The sequence below is a fragment of the Oryza glaberrima genome, chromosome 6, assembly GCF_000147395.1.
Source record: "Oryza glaberrima chromosome 6, OglaRS2, whole genome shotgun sequence".
In the NCBI taxonomy this organism is placed as follows: domain Eukaryota; kingdom Viridiplantae; phylum Streptophyta; class Magnoliopsida; order Poales; family Poaceae; genus Oryza; species Oryza glaberrima.
The window spans coordinates 12,036,415-12,057,011 of NC_068331.1; the positions used below are offsets into that span (position 1 = coordinate 12,036,415).

Consider the following 20,597-nt stretch of genomic DNA (forward strand, 5'->3'; position numbering starts at 1 on the left):
AACCCATCCTAGCCATAGACAAGAGTACCGACCCAACCCCACCTACGGCCGGAACCCCCGGGACAGGTAGGCAGGACTGAGCCCCTAGCAGCAGGACACCGGCCCTGTGCCATGACATCTCGACTACCGGGCCGCAGCTCGTGTAGCCTTCATTTGTCCTAGAGATGCCCATCGACCCCCGACTTCGTCCATCTTCATCCGTGTACTTTTGTTTATAACCAGACTGAGCCACAAACTAAGCCTTACCCACTAGACATGTGGAAGTACGGTAGTGCTTTGCAACAGAGGCCCGAAGACCGGTCGTTATATGGCCGAGGTGCTACTATCAAAACCAGGCACCCCAAGCCTAGCCTAAAACCATTTTGAGGATTTTGAATAGAGGGGGAGGTGTGAATCCAATTCCACAATAATCCAACCATTCCGTAGTGTCCAGGTGATGAGAATATTCCCAAAGTCTAGAGTTGTAAAACCACCTAATGTTACCTAATTAAGCGGCGAAGCATCTACCTAAGCTCATACTAGTGGTACCATGAGTAGAGTGTCCACTAGTTGGTGTTTTGTTTATTCTAGGGTGAACAAGGTAATAATAACAATAACAATAATAAGGTCATAACAAAGGTAAATAGGCATGGCTAGATAAAACAGTGATAACGCGGGAATTTAAATAAAGCGATAATGCAATAATTTAAATCAAAATAATTTTATAAACTGGGATTCAATATGTTCAAGGATGATGTGACTTGCCTTGCTTGCTTTCCCAAACGTCGGCTTCAACCTCCACGAAGAGCGGATCTTCCGAAGCTGCAGCGTCTACACGACCAACGGAAAAGAAAAGGACTTTTACTCTAATAAACTCCGTAAAAAAATAGGAACAAAGCACAAAAATGAGTTCTTGACTTCTTAAGGAAAAATTAGAGACTTGAACGGTCCAATTCCGAGTTCAAATGGCCAAGTTATGGCCATTTGAATTTTATATGCTCTTTAAATGGATATTTGCGAATTTCTTCATTTAAATTTTAATTTAAAAAGGGTTTATTGCGTCAGCCGAGGGGAGGGGGCGCGCGGACCAGGTCCACGGGAGTGGGGCCCACGCGCAGCCTCACGGTCCACGGTGGACCGGGCGCCCCCGGGCTCGCACCGGCCGGCGCCGTGGGCCCCACGCGTCAGCCGCACCCAAGGGCGCGGGCGGCTGACGGCCGAGCCCCATGAGGCGGCCACTCGGAGCGCCCGAAGGCGGCCACTCGGCGCGGCCGGTGGGAGGCGGCGCCGCGCCCCTATGGTCGCCGGCGGCGGCCATAGGCACGGCGGAGCGGCGGCCGAGAGAGGGGAAGGGAAGGGGGAAAAGAGGCGGCGGTGCACGGCTCACCCTAGGTCGACGGCGACGATGAAAAAGGTGGCCGGAGCGGAGGAAGGCGGCGGCGCGGCTCGGGTCGACGGGGTCGATGGCGTTCTGGCGGTCGGCGAACTCAGCGAGGGGGTGGACGGGGTCGACGGCGGTGCGGCGAAGCCGGAGGAGTCGACGCCGGGGCGGGAGACGGTCCCGGCGAGCGGAGAAAGCCGGCCGGAGGTCGTCGGCGACGGAGGAGAGAGAGAGCGACGGCGCGAGCTCGATTCCGGCGAGGAGGAAGGGCGGCGAGAGGCGGAAACGGACGGAGGAGGTGCGGGGAGGGTTTAAATAGGGTTGGAAGGGGGAGAGAGCGGCCAAAGGGGAAGGAAACCGGCGCGGGAGGTTGGCCGCCATCAATGGAGTCGGCGAGATTTGCGGGGGCAAATCCGCCCGTTTGAACGCAAGAGAGAGGGGAAAATGGGGGGAAAGGGAGAGGGGATCACGGGGAGTGATTCCCCCACTTTATTGCACGCGGGGACGGTGGGATGCGGCGGATTTGGCGGCAGCGGCGGTGCTTGGCGCGGGCGGAGCGGCGGGAGGACGGGGATGACGGGTGGGCCCCACCCGTCTGCGAGGGTGGCGGGCGGGCCCACCCATCAGTGGCGCGCGCGCGGGGAGGGGCCGAGTGGGCCGCGGGGAGAGGAGAGAGAGAGGGGGGGAAGAGAGATGGGCCGGGCCGGCCCAAGGGAGGGAAGGGGGACTTTTAGGGTTTTTCTTTTTATAAAACTTTTTCAACTTTGTTTATTTCTTCTTAATTATTATTGGTGCTCTGAAAATTCCACTAATATTTGTTTACACATTTTAGGCTTTTAGGAAATATGCAAAAATCCTCTAATTCTTGTTTGACTTTTACTTTGCACATTTTAATTTTTGGAGGCTTTCACAAGGATTTTAATTATTCTAGGCATAATTTTAAAGGATATATTTTAGGGTCGTTTTGGGACGTGACAAACCTACCCCCCTTAAACGGAATCTCGACCCCGAGATTCGGAAGTACTGGCGAAGAGATCGGGATGGGCTGCCTTCAGCTCGTCTTCATGCTCCCAAGTAGCTTCTTCCTCGGCGTGGTTGCTCCATTGGACCTTGCAAAAACGGATTACCCGATTCCTGGTCCTGCGCTCCATGGTGTCCAGGATTTTCACTGGTCTCTCTACGTAGGTCAAGTCTTCGCGAACTTCAATTTGCTCTGAATCGGCCTGCTCGGATGGCACTCGAAGACATTTCTTTAGTTGCGACACATGGAACACATCATGCACGTTGCCCAAGGAGGCGGGCAGCTCCAACTGGTAAGCGACTTCTCCACATCGAGCAATGATACGGAAAGGACCCACGAACCGAGGGGCGAGCTTCCCTTTCGTCTGAAACCTATGTACGCCCCGCAATGGCGTGACCCAAAGGTACACAAATCGTCCACTTCGAATTCCAGGTTACGGCGTCGGTTATCTGCATAACTCTTCTGCCGGGACTGTGCCACCTTTAGATTATCCCGAATAGTTCTGACCTTCGCTTTAGCTTCTCTCAGAATATCAGTCCCGAACACTTGGCTTTCCCTAACTTGGTCCCACAATAGCGGTGTCCGGCATTTGCATCCATACAACGCTTCATAGGGTGCCATTTGTATGCTGGCTTGGTAGCTGTTATTGTAGGAGAACTCGGCATAGGGGAGACTCTTATCCCAGGTCTTCCCAAAATCTAGAACACAGGCACGGAGCATATCTTCTAGGATCTGATTTAGTCGCTCGGTCTGTCCATCTGTCTGCGGGTGATACGCGGTGCTGAAATTTAATCGGGTACCCAACTCTTCTTGGAGCTTCTTCCAAAAGTGAGAGGTGAATTGGCTTCCCCTATCAGATAAAATTTTCTTAGGAACGCCATGGAGACTCATGATCCTAGCGAAGTAGAGTTCGGCTAGTTTGTTCCCTCCATAGGTGGTCTTCACAGGAATAAACCGAGCTACCTTGGTTAGTCGGTCCACGACTACCCATATAGAATCATATCCGCCTTGGGTTTTTGGAAGTCCGGTGATGAAATCCATCCCAATTTCATCCCATTTCCATTCTGGTACTTGGAGAGGTTGGAGAAGTCCGGCCGGTCGTTGGTGCTCTGCCTTGACACGCTGGCACACATCACAAAGGGCCACGAACTCTGCAATTTCCCGCTTCATACTAACCCACCAGTATTTCTCTTTCAAGTCTAAGTACATCTTCGTACTGCCAGGGTGGATGGAATAAGGACTTTCGTGAGCTTCCTGAAGTATCAGCTGTTTAAGTTCCTTGTCATCCGGAACGTATACACGATTTCCGTTCCATAGGGTTCCATGTTCATCTTTCCATGAAACCAGCGGCTTTACCCTGTTTCATATTCTTGAGGATCCCATGCATATCTGGATCATTCTTCTGAGCATCGCGGATTTGATCGAGCAAGGTAGGCTTGGCTTCCAGCGTAGCCAAGAATCCATGGCTAACGATGCTTAGGTTCAGGGCTTCCATCTGTTGATTAAGTTCCGGTGGAATGCCACGGACGCCAAGAGTGTTGCAATGGCTTTTTCGACTTAGAGCGTCGGCGACCACGTTGGCCTTACCAGGGTGATAGTGGATTCCCACATCATAATCCTTGATGAGTTCTAACCATCTCCTCCGCCGAAGATTCAGATCCGACTGAGTGAAGATGTATTTCAAACTCTTATGATCAGTATATATTTCACGACGATTCCCAATGAGATAGTGCCGCTAGATCTTTAGAGCATGAACCACAGCGGCTAACTCCAAATCATGGGTAGGGTAGTTGCCTTCATGGGGCCGTAGCTGGTGTGAGGCATAGGCTACCACATGACCTTCCTGCATGAGCACGCACCCCAATCCTTGGCGCGAAGCGTCACAGTACACCAGGAAGTCCTTGCGAGTATCCGGTAAGATCAACACTGGCAAGGAGACCAGCTTTTCTTTGAGAGTTTGGAACGCCTTCTCGCATTGCGGGCTCCACACAAATTTTTCTTCCTTCTTCAGCAACTGCGTCATGGGTCGAGCGATTTTGGAGAAGTTCTCGATGAATCTTCGGTAGTATCCTGCCAAACCCAAAAAGCTGCGAACCTGAGTAACTGTCTTGGGTTGCTTCCAATCAGTGACGGCGGTCACCGTTTCGGGGTCCACAGCAACTCCTTTAGCGGATATCACGTGCCCTAAGAACTTGACTTCGGACAACCAGAACTCACACTTGCTAAGCTTGGCATACAATTGATGTTCCCGCAACTTTCCCAACACCAGACGGAGATGCTGCTGATGGTCTTCCTCTGATTGTGAGTACACCAGGATGTCGTCAATAAAGACCACCACAAACTTATCCAAGTATTCCATGAACACTTTGTTCATTAAGTTCATGAAGAAGGCAGGAGCATTGGTCAGACCGAACGACATCACCGTGAATTCATACAGTCCATAACGCATGGTGAATGCGGTCTTCGGAATATCTTCTTCACGGATACGCAATTGGTGATATCCGGAATGAAGATCGATTTTAGAAAAGACAGTGGCACCTTTAAGCTGATCGAACAGATCATCGATCCGGGGAAGAGGGTACTTGTTTTTGGTAGTAACTTCATTGAGAGCTCTGTAGTCAACACACATCCTCTTTGTCTTGTCCTTCTTTTCCACAAATCACGGGAGCACCCTAGGGGGAAGTGCTCGGCCGTATATACCCCTTTTCTTTCAACTCTTCGAACTGTTTCTTGACTTCGGCCAGTTCATTTGCTGCCATTCGGTAGGGTCGCTTGTACAAAGGAGTGGTTCCTAAAGCAAGATCTATCCGGAACTCAATCTCTCGCTTGGGCGGCATACCGGGTAGTTCTTCCGGAAACACATCTCCGAACTCACTGATGATGGGGGTTTCCGACAGTCCTATCTGATGAAGTTCGGAACTGTCGACAGAGGTTGGGGGTGCAAAGAAAACAACCGGTTGTTCCGGCCCATGGTACAGAGTGACAGTGCGTCTTGCGCAATCCACTACTCCTTGGAATTGAGCCAACCAATTCATCCCAAGGATCACATCCAAGTTCTTGGTGTCCAGAAGAATCAAATCCGAGGGAAAAGGGATTCCCTGGATTTCTATAGGAACGGCAGGGCTATAATACTTTGCTGTCATAACCCCTCTAGGGGTGGTGATGAGCAGAGGGTTCCTAAGCCTTTCTACCCCCAACTGATTTCTCCCCACGAATGGCACAGATATAAACGAGTAGGAAGCTCCAGAGTCGAACAAAATGGTAGCAGGAATAGAATGAATGAGGAACGTACCCACGATGACGTCTGGAGTTGTCAGCACATCCTCGGCAGTCACGTGGTTCACACGACCCCGAATGACATCCTTACCACCGTTGTTAGGGCGGGGAGGCGCTTGGCCTTGCTGGCGCCTCGGCTTTGGGCATTTATCCGCAAAGTGCCCGGGCTCGAAGCAGTTGAAGCACAGACGCTGCTGACCTTGAACGTCTCTGCGGCCTTGACCAGGCTACACAACTGGCGCAGGAGGACGGGGCACACAGGTCCCTTGCTGACTTTGCTGTTGCTGCGGCTGTGGGATGCGCACCACGAATTGAGGTTGGGGCGCGGAGCGTGGTTGCTGCTGCTGCTGCTGCGAGGAGGATCCCCCTGCATAGGGATTGGTGTAGCGGACCCTTTGGTTAGCCCCCTGTTGATTGCGGAAATTTGCCAAGCGACGCTTGTGCGACTCCAGTTCCTTGTGCTTGGCTTCCAAGCGGATGCTCTTGTCCACCAAACGCTAGAAATCCGGATAATCCCCGGAGACCAGACGCATGGACAGCTCAGGGTCCATTCACGCCAAGAACTTCTCTTGCTTCTCCTCATCTTCACGAACATCCTCCGGGGCGTACAGGGCCATGTTGTTAAACTCATGCAAATACTCCATCACAGAGCGGTTGCCTTGCTTCAATTCTCGGAATTCCCTTTTCTTAAGGGCCATGACTCCGGCGGGCACATGGGTCCTCCGGAAAGCGGCAGTGAAGCGGGCCCAAGTAATAGGCTGCCCCTCTAGCTGTGTAGCTTGGAAGTGGTCCCACCATAGAGATGCGGGCCCCTGCAGTTGATGGGCGGCAAAGATGACTTTCTCCTCATCGTTGTACTTCACGGTGTCTAACTTTTTCCCCACGGCATGCAACCAATCCAAAGCATCCACGGGGTTATTGGAGCTAGAGAAGGTAGGCGGACGGATGCGGAGGAACTCGGTGAGTTTAGAGTGCTGTGGGGGTGGTGGTGGAGGTGGAGCATTATGCTGTGGCGGATTTTGGATGTGGTGGAGGAAAGCAGCCATCATGTTGGCCTGCTGGGTGAGGATTTGGGTGAGGATGGAGTTGGTGTCTGATGGTGGTGGTGGAGGCGGGGGAGGAGGTGGAGGTGGGCTGCCATGGTTGTTGTGGTTGCTGCCTTCGGGGTGACTGCCTTCACCGGTAGCAGCACTTCTCCTAGTTGTCACCATCTGAAAATCCCACACAGAACCAGCAAATAGAGAGAGCTGACTATTAAAACTAACCACCCACGACTACCATAATTCTTGAATTTATTATTGCTATTAAGTTGGTTCATTAAGGTTCAAGTTGCTTAAGCAAATAAAATAAAGACAGGCCCCGACACAGTTATACTACACACCGGTATAATCATGCCCCACACGACTCTAGCAGAAAAACAAACGAGAAGAACACCCGTGCAAGCCTACTAACTGCTCGTCTACTTCTGCGACAGGCCAGGGCGGAAGGTGAGCAGCAGCGCATCCTCCGTGCTACCAACGCCAGAGGCTCCCTCCTCCTGAGGAACCAAGGGCGCGGGCTCCGCACGAGGGGTCTCGACGAAGCAGGTCCACGCCAGGGACTGACGAACGAGCTCAGGTCTAGAGGTACTCTTGCGGGCGGTGATCTTCAGGCTGCGGCAGACGCGGCGGCGCTTGGGGCGACAGACCTCTCCCTGGGCGATCTTGAGCTGACACAGCTGCGCCTCCACTGCGTCTAGGTACTTCTTCAGCTGCAGATTCTCCTGACGCAGCTCTAGGATCTTCATGTTGTTCTCGACCAACCCACGGTGCACCATCTGGTGGAAGTCGATACGGGCCGCGTCGTACGCCTCCACCATGCGCGCCAGGTGCATGATGGTGGCGTCATCCTCCGAGCTAGCATCCCTGAAGGTGGCGTAGTCACGGGCTCCTCCGCGACGAGGGTGGTAGCGGTAGGGCGAGTGCTGCAACTCGTCCGGGTAGCGCTGGTGAAGAGTGCCGATGGCAAGGAGTGCGGCGTTCTGGCAAGCGGCGGAGAAAGAATCTCCACCCGCGGTGACTACCAACGAGGTCCTCTCGGGTGAGCCAGTGAGGATCACTGCAATGACCTCCCAAGAAGCGTGGGGCTCTGCATCGTCACCCTCCTGCTCCGGGAGCTGCTTGCCCTGGTAGTCCACTCCATGCGGATACCCCAAGAAAACGCACATGCCTCGCAGCTCCAAAACGAAGCCAGTCAGGTCCAGACCACGACGGTTGATGCTGCCGGCCATCTACAAACAAAAACAAAAGAGAGAAGCAACATTTTAAAGATCAGATTTTGACGATAAATGAAGCAGTAGGACAGAGAGAGACTAGAGGATTTTCACAAATAAGAAAGGATTTTTATTTCGAAAATATTGCTAAGGCTTGGATTTAAGGCTCGTCCTAGGGTCAAGGGGGCTCTGATACCAACTTGTCACGACCGGAAATAAGCCAACGGGCGTTCCTTACGTGCGTGTATTATTCCTTGTCCCAGGAGGCAAGGTACACCAAAAGTTGATACATTTCAGAATTTATCAAGCGGAAGCGTAAATAGTTAATTTATTACATGGGCGGCGAAGGCCCAGCACACAAGAAGACAAACGAAAAACAGCGAAGACTAGGGCGACGACCACAGGCGCTTGACGGCAGGCACGAGCTAAACACCAAAGCCTTCATCATCCAGGGACTCCTCTTCTGGGTTTGGGAAAAATTGAGCAAGACTGAGTACAACCACCGTACTCAACAAGACACACCCATAAGTGCAGAATAAATGCAAGGGAGTACAAGGGGGGTTTTAATATAAAGGGTGAGGGTTTGCAATAAACAGCATTAAAAGACACTTAGTTGATCAAAGCTATTTTGTAAATACGATCCTAGAGCTATACAAGATTATTAATCAAGGCCGTGAACCCACACGAACCTGCCTTAACCCAAGGCCTACGATGATTCAGACCGAACTGGCAACCCGACACTGGGTCCCAACTCGTCCCAAGCCAACCATTCCACATTTTAGTTGTTAAGCAGGTTTTAAGAATTAAAACACTAACTTGGGTACATTGCTCGGCTTGCCCATAACCGAGGGCGCGGCTATTCGAATAGATTATACTCTGATCAGAGGTGTACAACTTTACCCACAAGACACATCTTCCTCACGTGTAACCACATGCCACATACCACCACGGTATACCGACGGAAGACGTGACATAGTTTCCAACCCAACCTAGCCATAGACAAGAGTACCGACCCAACCCCACCTACGGCCGGAACCCCCGGGACAGGTAGGCAGGACTGAGCCCCTAGCAGCAAGACACCGGCCCTGTGCCATGACATCTCGACTAGCGGACCGTAGCTCGTGTAGCCTTCATTTGTCCTAGAGATGTCCATCGACCCCCGACTTCGTCCATCTCCATCCGTGTACTTTTGTTTATAACAAGACTGAGCCACAAACTAAGCCTTACCCACTAGACATGTGGAAGTATGGTAGTGCTTTGCAACAGAGGCCCGAAGACCGGTCCTTATATGGCCGAGGTGCTACTATCAAAACCAAGCACCCCAAGCCCAGCCTAAAACCATTTTGAGGATTTTGAATAGGTGGGGAGGTGTGAATCCAATTCCACAATAATCCAACCATTCTGTAGTGTCCAGGTGATGAGAATATTCCCAAAGTCTAGAGATGTAAAACCACCTAATGTTACCTAATTAAGCGGCGAAGCATCTACCTAAGCTCATACTAGTGGTACCATGTGTAGAGTGTCCACTAGTTGGGGTTTTGTTTATTCTAGGGTGAACAAGGTAATAATAACAATAACAATAATAAGGTCATAACAAAGGTAAATAGGCATGGCTTGATAAAACAGTGATAACGCGGGAATTTAAATAAAGCGATAATGCAATAATTTAAATCAAAATAATTTTATAAACTGGGATTCAATATGTTCAAGGATGATGTGACTTGCCTTGCTCGCTTTCCCAAACGTCGGCTTCAACCTCCACGAAGAGCGGATCTTCCGAAGCTACAGCGTCTACACGACCAACGGAAAAGAAAAGGACTTTTACTCTAATAAACTCCATAAAAAAACAGGAACAAAGCACAAAAATGAGTTCTTGACTTCTTAAGGAAAAATTAGAGACTTGAACGGTCCAATTCCGAGTTCAAATGGCCAAGTTATGGCCATTTGAAGTTTATATGCTCTTTAAATGGATATTTGCGAATTTCTTCATTTAAATTTTAATTTAAAAAGGGTTTATTGCGTCAGCCGAGGGGAGGGGGCGCGCGGACCGGGTCCACGGGAGTGGGGCCCATGCGGCAGCCTCACGGTCCACGGTGGACCGGGCGCACCCGGGCTCGCACCGGCCAGCACCGTGGGCCTCACGCGTCAGCCGCACCCAAGGGCGTGGGCGGCAGATGGCCGGGCCCCACGCGGCGGCCACTCGGCGCGCCCGAAGGCGGCCACTCGGCGCGGCCGGCGGGAGGCGGCGCTCGCGCCCCTATGGTCGCCGGCGGCGGCCATAGGCACGGCGGAGCGGCGGCCGAGAGAGGGGAAGGGAAGGGGGAAAAGAGGCGGCGGTCCACGGCTCACCCTAGGTCGACGGCGACGATGAAAAAGGCGGCCGGAGCGGAGGAAGGCGGCGGCGCGGCTCGGGTCGACGGGGTCGACGGCGTTCCGGCGGTCGGCGAACTCGGCGAGGGGGTGGACGGGGTCGACGGCGGTGGGGCGAAGCTGGAGGAGGCGACGCCGGGGCGGGAGACGGTCCTGGCGAGCGGAGAAAGCCGGCCGGAGGTCGTCGGCGACGGAGGAGAGAGAGAGCGACGACGCGAGCTCGATTCCGGCGAGGAAGAAGGGCGGCGAGAGGCGGAAACGGACGGAGGAGGTACGGGGAGGGTTTAAATAGGGTTGGAATGGGGAGAGAGTGGCCGGAGGGGAAGGAAACCGGCGCGGGAGGTCGGCCGCCATCAATGGCGCCGGCGAGATTTGCTGGGGCAAATCCGCCCGTTTGAACGCAATAGAGAGAGGGGAAAATGGGGGGAAAGGGAGAGGGGATCACGGGGAGTGATTCCCCCCACTTTGTTGCACGCGGGGACGGTGGGATGCGGCGGATTGGGCGGCGGCGGCGGCGCTTGGCGCGGGCGGAGCGGCGGGAGCGGCGGGAGGACGGGGATGACGGGTGGGCCCCACCCATCAGCGAGGGTGGCGGGCGGGCCCGCCCATCAGCGGCGCGCGCGGGGAGGGGCCGAGTGGGCCGCAGGGAGAGGAGATAGAGAGAGAGGGGGGGAAGAGAGATGGGCCGGGCCGGCCCAAGGGAGGGAAGGGGGAATTTTAGGGTTTTTCTTTTTATAAAACTTTTTCAACTTTGTTTATTTCTTCTTAATTATTATTTGTGCTATGAAAATTCCACTAAAATTTATTTACACATTTTAGGCTTTTAGGAAATATACAAAAATCCTCTAAGCCTTGTTTGACCTTTACTTTGCACATTTTAATTTTTGGAGGCTTTCACAAGGATTTTAATTATTCTAGGCATAATTTTAAAGGATATATTTTAGGGTCGTTTTGGGACGTGACACTTCCCACGTCACCGGCCAAATCGGGAGGGTTCCCGGCCACGTTCTCCCCTCCCGTGCCCTATAAATCACTCCTCCGAACCTCCTCTCCCATTTCCCTCACTCGCCGTGCCCTCCCGTGCCTCCTACCTCCGCCGCGCCACGCTCGCCAAGCTCCGCCGCCGCCGCCGCTCTCCGGCCGTGCGTCGCCGCTGCTCCAACCACCGCTGCGCCGCACAATCGCCGCCGCTAGCATCGCCGCCGTGAGAGCTACCTCGGCGGCTGTTCGCTTGCCGTGTGCCGTCGCTGTACCGCTCTCCCCACACGCCGCCACCTACTACTGCCTCTATCCGCCGCTAGCCGCCGCTACTCCCACCGCCGTGCCGCTCCGTCGCCGCCGTCGGCCTCGGGAGGTCGAGGGCCGCCTCGTCCACCCGCCCGATTTGCCGTCCGCTGGTTACTGCCGCCGTCCGCCGTCGTCTCTCCCCTCGCCGGCCAAACTCCACCGGTGAGGACCCCTCTCCCTCCCCTTTCTCTCCTCTCCCGCGTGCCACGGCTTCCCGCGAGCACCGCCGCTTTCGGCCGTCGCCGCCGCCTCCCGCGCTACCGCTTACCGTCGCCGGCGGTCGTGCACACGCCGCCGCTCTCGCCACGGCCGGCCGGCTTGAAGACGAGGCCGAGCCGGGGGCCGCTTCCCCCGCGCCGTCCGATCGCCTTTGAGGCTGATCCGGGGCATTGGTCCCGTGGACCGGCGGTGGACCACTCCCATGGTCCCGGTCCATGGTGCACCGGCCCCCTTGAGCCGTTGACCGATGGGCCCCGCCTATCGGCGCCGCCCCCTGATGATGTCAACCCTGGTGATATTGCGCAATAAATCGAATAAGGACTTTTCTTTATTAGTAAAAACACAGAGAATCTTCTAAAATTCATAAGTAATTCATCCGGGCTCCGTTTAAGTCCATTCAAGTCTCAGTAAATCAAGAAAAAATGCAAAGAATCCATTAAAAATGGTTTTGTTTCCTGTTTCAGTAGTCTTATAGCATGTTTTGCTTGTGTGCTTTGTTTGTCGCGTAGATTTCGGCCGTTTCGTCAATCCACGGGTTCTCAAAGACGTTGCTGAGGTCTCATCAGTGCGAGAGCAAGTCAAGTCATGCATTACAATTGATCATATTGTGCCCAATTTACAAATATCCCGCAGTTCTATTAAATGTTGCATTCTTTTACAATGTCATATGGGATAGGTCCTATTACTCAGCCATATATTGTTTACCTTATGCCATTGATAACTTGGGTATAAAATGACTAGATGTTGGTTTAGGAAATGCTTAGCCATGCCTAGCTCAACTAGTACACAAATGGGGATCACATTATTACATAGACTTTGACTATTAGCATAGCTTTGGATTGGTGCCATCACAATGGTGTTAGTTAATTAAAATACACTGAATGGTGGGCTGTGGGTGCATGGTTTTGCTGACCGCACACATGGCAATTAAGGACCAATTCACGGGAAACCCTTGGAGACTTACCGTGCTTACCACAAGCGGGAGTGGGTAACTGCTTGATCTGAAGTATAGCTCGACCCTTTCCTAGGCACCGGTGGCGAGGGTGGGCGTGATGGAGTTGGGTCGGCCGGGGTGTCCGGCTGTCCAGCTGCCGGATTCACCGCGGCGCAACAGGGGACCGCCCACTGCCTTTTGAGGGGTGGGGGTGAAACCTTAGCGTGGTGTGGATGGTTAGGGGAGAGTTATGCGGAGGGTCTTGTCACGATTTCCCCCTTTGCAGTATCATAGTGATACTTCGGGGCATGGCGATATGTGTGGAATCGTGTCTTGTGGGTACAGTTGTACACCTCTGGCTAGAGTAAACCTATTCGAATAGCCGTGCCCGTGGTTATGGGCGATCAACCAGATTCACCGTGATTAGTCTCACCCCTAGTTTAGCTTAATGAACTGGTGTAGTTCAGGTGGTTGGTCGGGCCTATTGCAACGTGGTGTGGCGTTGGACAGTGATTGGTTAATATTGCTTAATTACTACAAATGTTTTACTGCTTTCAACTACTGCTTTTAAATGCCTGCTTTATTGCAAATGAACCCCTAGCCTCCTTTGGTTATATCCTGCATCATACCTCCTCTTCCGGTATGACTTGCTGAGTACAGTGGGTAGTACTCAGTCTTGCTCTCTTTTCCCCCACACCAGAGCTGAAGATCTTCCTAGATGGAGCCGTCTTGTTGAGGTTGGTTTCGTCGCTGCCGTCAAGGGGTGCCTGTGGAGTGGAGTAGCCCCACTGCAGAAATCAAGCGTCCAAGTCTAGCTCGTTTTATCTTTCCACTGCATTTGTAATCTTTTATATTTTTGTAAGACGTGGATCTGTATGTCAACAATTGTCGTTTGTGTACCCTGGCTGGTCCTGGACAGGGATTTAATGCACATTCAGCTTAGAAATTCTGGTTCGTGAATTTCTGGACGTGACACACAGTGACCGTCTCCATGTGCGAGCGCTGCCCCACATGACCGCCTAGAGCAGCTTGTCTTATTTTCGGAGGTGCTACTATTAGAAGAGAGGGAGAAGGGATGGAGATGGAAAGGGAAAGGCAAAATTTGCTATATGACATCCAAATTTTGTGTAATTGGCTGGGGGACACCGTAAGATCGTGTAACTGTTGGAGAACACCACAAAATGGTCTAATTGGCTATAGGACACCGAATGCATTATTTTATAATTTCCAAACACAAATTGGAGAGAGAAATTTTAAAATATACAAGTTTGCCCCTTCCTGTTAATTGCACAATCCAAGCTTGCTTGAGCACTACTTCACAGCCAAGTACACACCCCCTTGTGGATAAGCTGCAACGCGAGCGGGTCGTGTGACGCCAGGGACACCAACGCTCAACCGATGGGTCGTGTCAAGCTCAACGACCGGTGGGTCCACGCCAGCCATCACGACGGAACCCTGCTTGCTTGCATCATCGCTCAGCGCCGGTTATGCCCGTCGCTAGCTAGTTTTGGATGGGATGGGGGGAGAAAGAGCATGCAGAGCAAACTTGTCTTTTTCTAATTTCTCTCTCCACTTTTTTCTCACAAAATATAAAATAATATCTTCGGTGTCCTATAGCCAATTAAATCATTTTTGTGATGTCTCTCAGTAGTGACTTGATCTTGTACTGTCCCTCAGCCAATTATACAAAATTTAGATGTCCTGTAGCAAATTTTCCCAAAGGGAAAAGGGGAAGGTACCATTTTATATAAGTTTCTAATTTTATGGGTGTATACTATAAAATGTTGGACTTATATATGATTTGATAAAAATCTAAGGACATCAACACAAAATTTAAAAGGTTGAAAGCGGCTAAAATGCAAAATTTCATTGGAGAGTGGACATTGTAGACCTAGTATCTTCACATTGATTTTATCTTAGGAGACACGTTCTATGCTTAGAACACTCATAGGAGTGGCCCCTATTGCTCATAACCTAAGAGAATATAGGATCTGTTTCGTAGGGCTCTAACTCATAAATTTAACTTTAAAAGTTAAATCTGGAGTAGAATTGTTGAACGATCTAAGCCTAATACCAGCTCTCTAGCTTATTTTTTTTAGAGTACTTTAGCCCGCTCTACTCCCTTTTTTTTTATGAAGCTAAAACTGTTTGGCTAGGCTCCAGCTCCAGAAGAGGTGGAATTTTAGCTGGAGCTCTGCCGAACAGGCCTATAGTACCTCATTACCACACTTATGTTGTGATGGGGTCACGGAACGAATGGTCCATTAAAATTGATTGTTACCGGCTTGCATATTGGAAATGTAAGCATTTCACCATAGTCATGTCCTCCGGGCTGCCTTACTCGACCACTAGTCCCCTGGGCTGCCTTATTCTGGCGTCGCTATGCTTTGTGAGGCGCATCCCTGAGTGCTTCCTTACTCGACTCCTCCACTAACAGGAGACCGTGTCTCTATGCTCACTGCCCACGCCGCCACCGGGTGACCCAGTCCGCGTGCTAACCGGCTTCTCCGCTGTCGACTGCGGACCACGCACTACTACATGATTGATTTTTCTGGACACCACCCTATTTTGTTTCCATACGAAACGCACAGAAAAATGGAGGGGCCGGAGCCGGGTTGTCGACTGCACAAGAAAATCAATTTTCCTATGCGGGTCACTTAACAGGCCCACATGCGAAAATAAGCTTATTTTCACGTGCGGGCCTCCCAATCTACCCGCACAGAAAAATAGTAGTTCCCTCCCATCCTATTCAAATTTTTTTAAAATTTTTCAATCCCCCCAGCCCCTTCTCTCCTCTCTCTCTCCCCCTTATCTTCTCCTCCCTTTCCTCTCCTCCTCTCACTTTCCTCTCTCTCTCTCACCTTCTCCTTCTCCTCCTCCCGTCAGCTCTCGGCGGCAGGCTCGCAGCGGTGGCGGGCGAGAGCAGCGTGCGCGCAGTGGCGAGCTCGGTGGTAGCGGGCGGACTATGGGGAGGCGGCAGCGGCAGACGGGGGCCGCTGTCAACGACGACGATGAGGAGGCGGCGGCCGGGAGCAGCGCCACCACAGCCGTTCGACCTTCTTCCCCTCCTCCCGACGCTTGCGCGAGGCTTACAGACGGAGGCCGCTGCCGACGATGACGAGGAGGAGGTGGCAGCCGGGAGCGGCGCCGCAGCCGCCGCTCGACCTTCTTCCCCTTCTCCCGACGCTCGCCCGAGGCGGACAGAAGGGGCCTGCTGCCGACGATGATGAGGAGGAGGCGAAGGCCGGGAGCGGCGGCGCCGCCGCCGCTCGACCTTCTCCCCCTCCTCCTGACGCTCGCACGAGGCGGCTAGGAGCGGCGCACCCTCCCCACACCCGGATCCGGCGGAGGCGGCTGCCCCCCGCCCGGATCTGGCGGCGGCGACTGCCCCCCGCCCGGATCTAGCGACGGTGGCAGCGGGGTGCCCGGATCTAGGATTAGGGTTTTCTTGAATTTTTTTCAGATTTTTATTTTCCTGTGCAGGTGGCATAAGCACTCATACGCAAAAATCCGCGGGTGCGCCACCCGCACGAGAAAATCGCAATTTTGCCAGTCGCCCCATTCCAGACGGGAAAAAAACCGCACGCAAAAATAGCTATTATAGTAGTGATGTCTCCTCGTCGGCTGACTACATCGCTGCCGGGCGATTTTGCCCCCGCACTGGCCGGCTTCTTCACCGGACCACCTCTCCAGGCTGGCTTCTTATGCCATCACCGGGTGACCTTGTCCCCGCGCTGGCTGCCTCCGCTGCCTCTGCCAGGCTTCTTTGCCTCCTTGGCTTGGTCGTTTCCACTGGATGAGGAAAATCCTCTAGGGGTTGCATTATTCAACCACATGCCACTGGGAGTTCTAACTCACATAAAAATGGAATCAACAAAAAAGGAACAGAAGTTAGTCTTCAGCGGCTAATTGTTAAGTGAGAAAGTTAGTTAGAAATTATTATTAGTGATTAGTTAGAAAATCAGGGAGGGTTTTTTTTTTAGAAAATGGATTAGAATCTGGCCTCTACATCCATAATGGATGTACACAGCCTAACGTCATATAAGAGTACTTAGACCCGAATTCCTTACATTAAGGATAAAAAAATGTACCAAAGTGACAACACTTAAAAGTACTACTCCAATCTCCTTCTAAGGTTCCACCCATATTTTGCATACAACTTCATGACCCTTGCCTCCAACATCTTGCAATATTCTTTTAAATTGTGGCCATCCTCTTCCTTAAGCAACAAAGACCACTGTTGTACCCAATAAGTCCGTTTGAAGATAACCTGCAAAAAAGGAATTAGTTTTGGAGCCATTAAAGACAACATCATTTCTATTTAACTAGCAGTTGATTATATAGGTGTGTTCAACAAATGATGTTCTATTGTTCTGTAGGATAACTTGAATAAGTCTCTCGGAACATATTGAGACAAAAGTCAGCCTGCCATACATATTAGCCAAGTAAGGATCTATAGTCATCTTCCTGAATATTAGATATTGGTCACCCGACGTCAACTTACCAGTACGATGAGATCATCACGTACTTCGACTAAAATTAATTAATGGTGAGCAGCACTCACAAGAAACTACAAGAGTGTGGTCAATTCCCAGCTCAAAACAAGAGTGTTATGGATCCACTATATATAAGGTATTAGGATGAATAATTTCCTTATTTATGTTGAACATTAGGTGTGATGTATACATGATTAGTGCAAAGATAGGTACAATTAATACGTACCTCTCCGGCTCTCCCCTGTTAGGAGAAACATCAGATTATTAGGTAGTATGAATGAAATTTTGTATGGTTATACCTAGTGACTAGCTAGTGCCTCTACTTGGATTAGATATTTGAATAGCTGTCGTCACACGCGCATTCTTTAACCTCTTTGGTATTTTCGGGTGTGTTTAGTTCACGCCAAAATTAAAAGTTTGGTTAAAATTAGAATGATGTGACGGAAAAGTTGAAAGTTTGTGTGTAGAAAAGTTTTGATGTGATGAAAAAGTTAAAAGCTGTTTAAGAAAAATTTAGAACTAAACTCGGCCTTCATGTGTCAATCTCTAGTCTGATCTAGTCAATGTTGTTTATTAGATCGTTCACAAAAGAAAAGGAGTAATATATAATAAAATAAAAACATATTGTTTAACATAGCTAGCTACTCTCTAGTACTTGGTTTTGAATTTTGCTGAACTGTAGTCACACAAGTTTTCTCTCTCAACAGATGTCAGTCTGTAGGCATGTGCGGACATCCTTAATGCGGTTTGAAATTATACATCCATATTATTTTTTTTAATATGCATGTTTTGATATATAAAATTAAATGCTTCTTAATATATACAATCAATCACTATTTATTGTTCGTTGCGGTGTGTTCTATTCAATTAGATTTACACTATGTTCGTCAAACGCTTGTATGTAATAATTAGCTGTAGCTCTTTTTAGTAAAGATCGGGATATTATGGGTTAGTTTGGTTTGAGGCCTAAATAGGCCTTACCAAATTTTGTCAATGCCATATTTTGGCAAGTTTTGGTATGACTAATTTTGGTAAGGTAAAGTTGTGTTTGGATTGAAGCTAAAATAGCCTAAATTCACTATTGAAATGGCCTATTTTCTTAGGCATGCCAAAATTTGGCTTCAAACCAAATAGACACTAAATACTATTGAAATTACTAAATATTGGTAAACCTAATTTAGGCCTCAAACCAAACCAGCCCTATATTTCATTATCTAAAAAAATATATACAATCAATCACTATTTAGTTATTAATATTTCTGTCAAATTATATTGTGTATGACGACCGAGTCTAGCTAGTATCACACCACTGTGTCTTTTCCTGTCACATGCATTATTTTTCGACATGCACTATGAGTATTTTTTTTATTTATATCAAGTTAATTATAACCTACTTACTCATAAAAAATAGCAAATACATATATATTTGAACGAACTTTTGTGCTACTGTCATATAAAAGATAATGAGTGTGCAGCAGCGACATAACTTTTGTGTCTTCTTAAAATTTCTAGGATTGTCTAAATTAAATTAGATGTCCATGTCCCAGGAACACACTAGAGGATGCTCTTTTTTTTTTTTTGTTGAAGTTGTTATCTTTTTTTTTCTGTATATCTAATTTAACTATAAATGTTTTGATGATGAAGCAAACTCTAGATGATGTTTTTTGTTGTCAGATTATTTCACAATTGTTTATAATAGTATAAGTTGGTTCCAAGATGAAATAATATTTTACACTGTAATATTTTTCACACGTTATTACTATTTTTAGATATGTATAGTAAGATCTAGCTAGTTTAGCTATTTTCTGGTCATGTTAAACCAGTAGGTTCTGAGGCCTGTCTCAAATAATGCTTCACCACATCTTGGCCAGTCACCTGGAATGCCTTCAAGGGTTAGAGATGATGAGACCCAATAGACTGGAGTCGCAAAACGCTTGAATTTGAAGTTAGCATTGGGAGTTAAACTAAATGATTCTTCGAGTCCCACTACGGTGCTATTTACTTGTAGTAGAGAAAAATCTAAACCGTTGATCGTATTTAATCGAACGGTTCAGATATATTTCTACTACCACCACACTGGATGATAGTAGAATTGTGGAGGGATATTTTTGTCCAAGAAAAATTATATGTGAAGGGGTATTTTTATCTTTTTCACTCTCAATCCCGGATGCCCGCCCTTGGGTCGGGGACCTATCGCCCTCTCGGGAGCCACCGCGTCCTACCGGAACAGTAGCAAAGAGGACGAAGATGACGCAGGGGAGGAGCAGGACGACGACGGAAACTAGGACCGCAGCCTGGACCTCCTGGTCCGGTTCCTGCACTCAGTGTTCAGGAAGGTCTCCCGCCGCGAGCTCCGTGCCGCCTAGTCCGTGCTGCCACCTTCCGTCCCCGCTGAGCTGGTCCGTTCAACCTTCTGTCTGCTCCGGCCTGTTTCATCTTCTTTGTTCAAAATGAGCGGATCCTTCTCTGTGTTGTGTGTGATCTGGTCTTGATGTGTTTAATTTGTTTATGCTTGTGCAGGTGAAGTTCTCGGTCAACGGCGTGCTTGTTCTCATGTTTATGTGGATCCTAAAGGGGCTACTTGAGGAGTCGCGATCAGCGGTCGTGCGTCGGGCGAGATGCGGTGGTTGCGTCCGACAAATAAAGATAAATCAGCCCCTACAAAAATTACCCCTAATCTAAATTACTAGATTACTAATCTATCTTTCAAAATAAACGGTCAAGATTAATTCTACTAGTAGTATAATAATGCAAATAGAGAGCACGGAGTGTTGCCCTTCTCCGTGGCATGGCCAATCATCAGAGCCACAGACATCTTCAAATGTCAGTTTGAATGAGAAAATTGCTGCTGTATTTTTGACAATTAATGCTAAAGAGGAATTGGTGAGGCAGTCACAGAAGAGGATGTTTTGGGTAAATATATACTCCCTCCGTTTCTAAATAGGAAAAAGTACGAATTAGCCTCCCCTCGAACTACCGCGGTCGTCCGAATTACCACCCCCCTCGAACCACAAAACCGGATATTCTTCACCCCCAACTATGCAAACCGGACGAATTACTCCCCTCGATCCAATACGCGGTGGTTTTGGTCTATGTGGCAGTCCAATCAGCAATTCTATTTATAAAAAAGTTGTGGGAGCCACCTGTCATACTCCTCCCACTCTTCCTCTCTCTCACGGGCAGCAGGTGGGGGACATAGCAGAGTCGGCGGCGGTGGGTGACGCGGAGGCGGCGGCAGGCGGGGGACAGAGTGGCGGCAGGGGCGGCGGGTGACGCAGAGTCGGTGACGGCGGGGATGAGGGTGACGCGGACGAGGAAGGTGACGGATGAGTGGAGGACAATGATGAGGACGACGCTCGAGCGCTGGTGGCGGCGGCCATGGC

General features: G+C 50.1%; 1 protein-coding gene across 1 annotated transcript in view; it reads left to right on the plus strand.

Moving 5' to 3' along the window:
• LOC127776911 (uncharacterized) overlaps nt 1–19,738 on the plus strand; it is a 37,229-nt gene extending 17,491 nt beyond the window's left edge. Inside the window, exon 7 of the mRNA XM_052303474.1 lies at nt 19,735–19,738. Within this exon, the coding sequence (XP_052159434.1) occupies nt 19,735–19,738 (4 nt within the window). The remainder of the gene's footprint in view (nt 1–19,734) is intronic.
• The last annotated feature ends 859 nt before the right edge of the window (nt 19,739–20,597 follow it).